Genomic DNA, 995 nt, shown 5'->3' on the forward strand with positions numbered 1-995 from the left:
AAAATTTTATTCAAAAAAAGAAGTATTATATATTGATTTAAATTGCGAATATAGGCATCTGTCAGCTAATCATAATTTTGTTACAGTGGATAGAAAAAATATATTAAAAAGTTCATTTAATAGTCTAAAAAACGTAGATTTGAATTGTTTGAGAGCTAACAACGTTTATATTAGTTTTAAAGATGAGATAGGCCAAGATGTGGGAGGGTTGAGTAGAGACTGGTTAAACTCAGTACTAAAATCGTTATTAGATAATGGCGCAGGATTATTTGTACAAGCTTCTAGTTATCCAGGTAATATTATTCCAAAATGCTTGGCGCAAGACAATTATTCTAATCTTATCTATTATAAATTCTTAGGTAGATTATTGGGTCTGTTGATAGTTAAAAAACATAATTATAATATCCAATTTGAAAAATTGATATATAAAAAAATTTTAAATATACCGTGTACAATATCTGATTATTGTGCCGCAGATTCAGAGTTTTTCAATAATCTTGTTAAATTAAAAAGTTGTGAAGAAGCTTTGTTTGAATTTACTGCAAGTTCAGGTAAAGAATTACTTAAAGGAGGTCAAAATATTAAAGTCGTAAAAGACAACGTAAATCTTTACATTGTATTAACGTTATTGGATAAATATGAAGCATCAATAAATACGGCTGTTGAGTACATTAAGGAGGGATTTTATGACATAATACCTCAAAAATTTCTTAGTAATTGGAATGCTGATGAACTAGAATTGTTACTTTGTGGTAAAGAATTGATTGACATTAGTTACTGGAAAAGACATACACAATATGAAGGATATTTACCAAATGATAAAGTCATTGTATGGTTTTGGGAATATGTAGAAACATTATCGGATGAAGGCCGATCTCGTTTATTAAATTTTGTAACCGCATGCACCCGTATTTCAGCTGATAGATCAAATTCGGATTCTGGTAGACAAGTAAACGAGGATAGAATTATGACCATTAGTAGGGTTAATAATGAAT

The 995-nt window shown here is 28.9% G+C and overlaps 1 protein-coding gene across 1 annotated transcript; it reads left to right on the forward strand.

The window, feature by feature from the left end:
- AAJ76_4580002 (e3 ubiquitin-protein ligase ptr1 + rna transporter 1) lies at window positions 1-995 on the forward strand (the record flags this gene model as incomplete). The annotated part of the gene is made up of 1 exon (XM_024475692.1): window positions 1-995. A coding segment is annotated over one exon (995 nt), but the record flags the coding sequence as incomplete, so codon positions are not given.

This window comes from Vairimorpha ceranae (genome assembly GCF_000988165.1).
Source record: "Vairimorpha ceranae strain PA08 1199 chromosome Unknown NODE_458, whole genome shotgun sequence".
Classification (NCBI taxonomy): domain Eukaryota; kingdom Fungi; phylum Microsporidia; family Nosematidae; genus Vairimorpha; species Vairimorpha ceranae.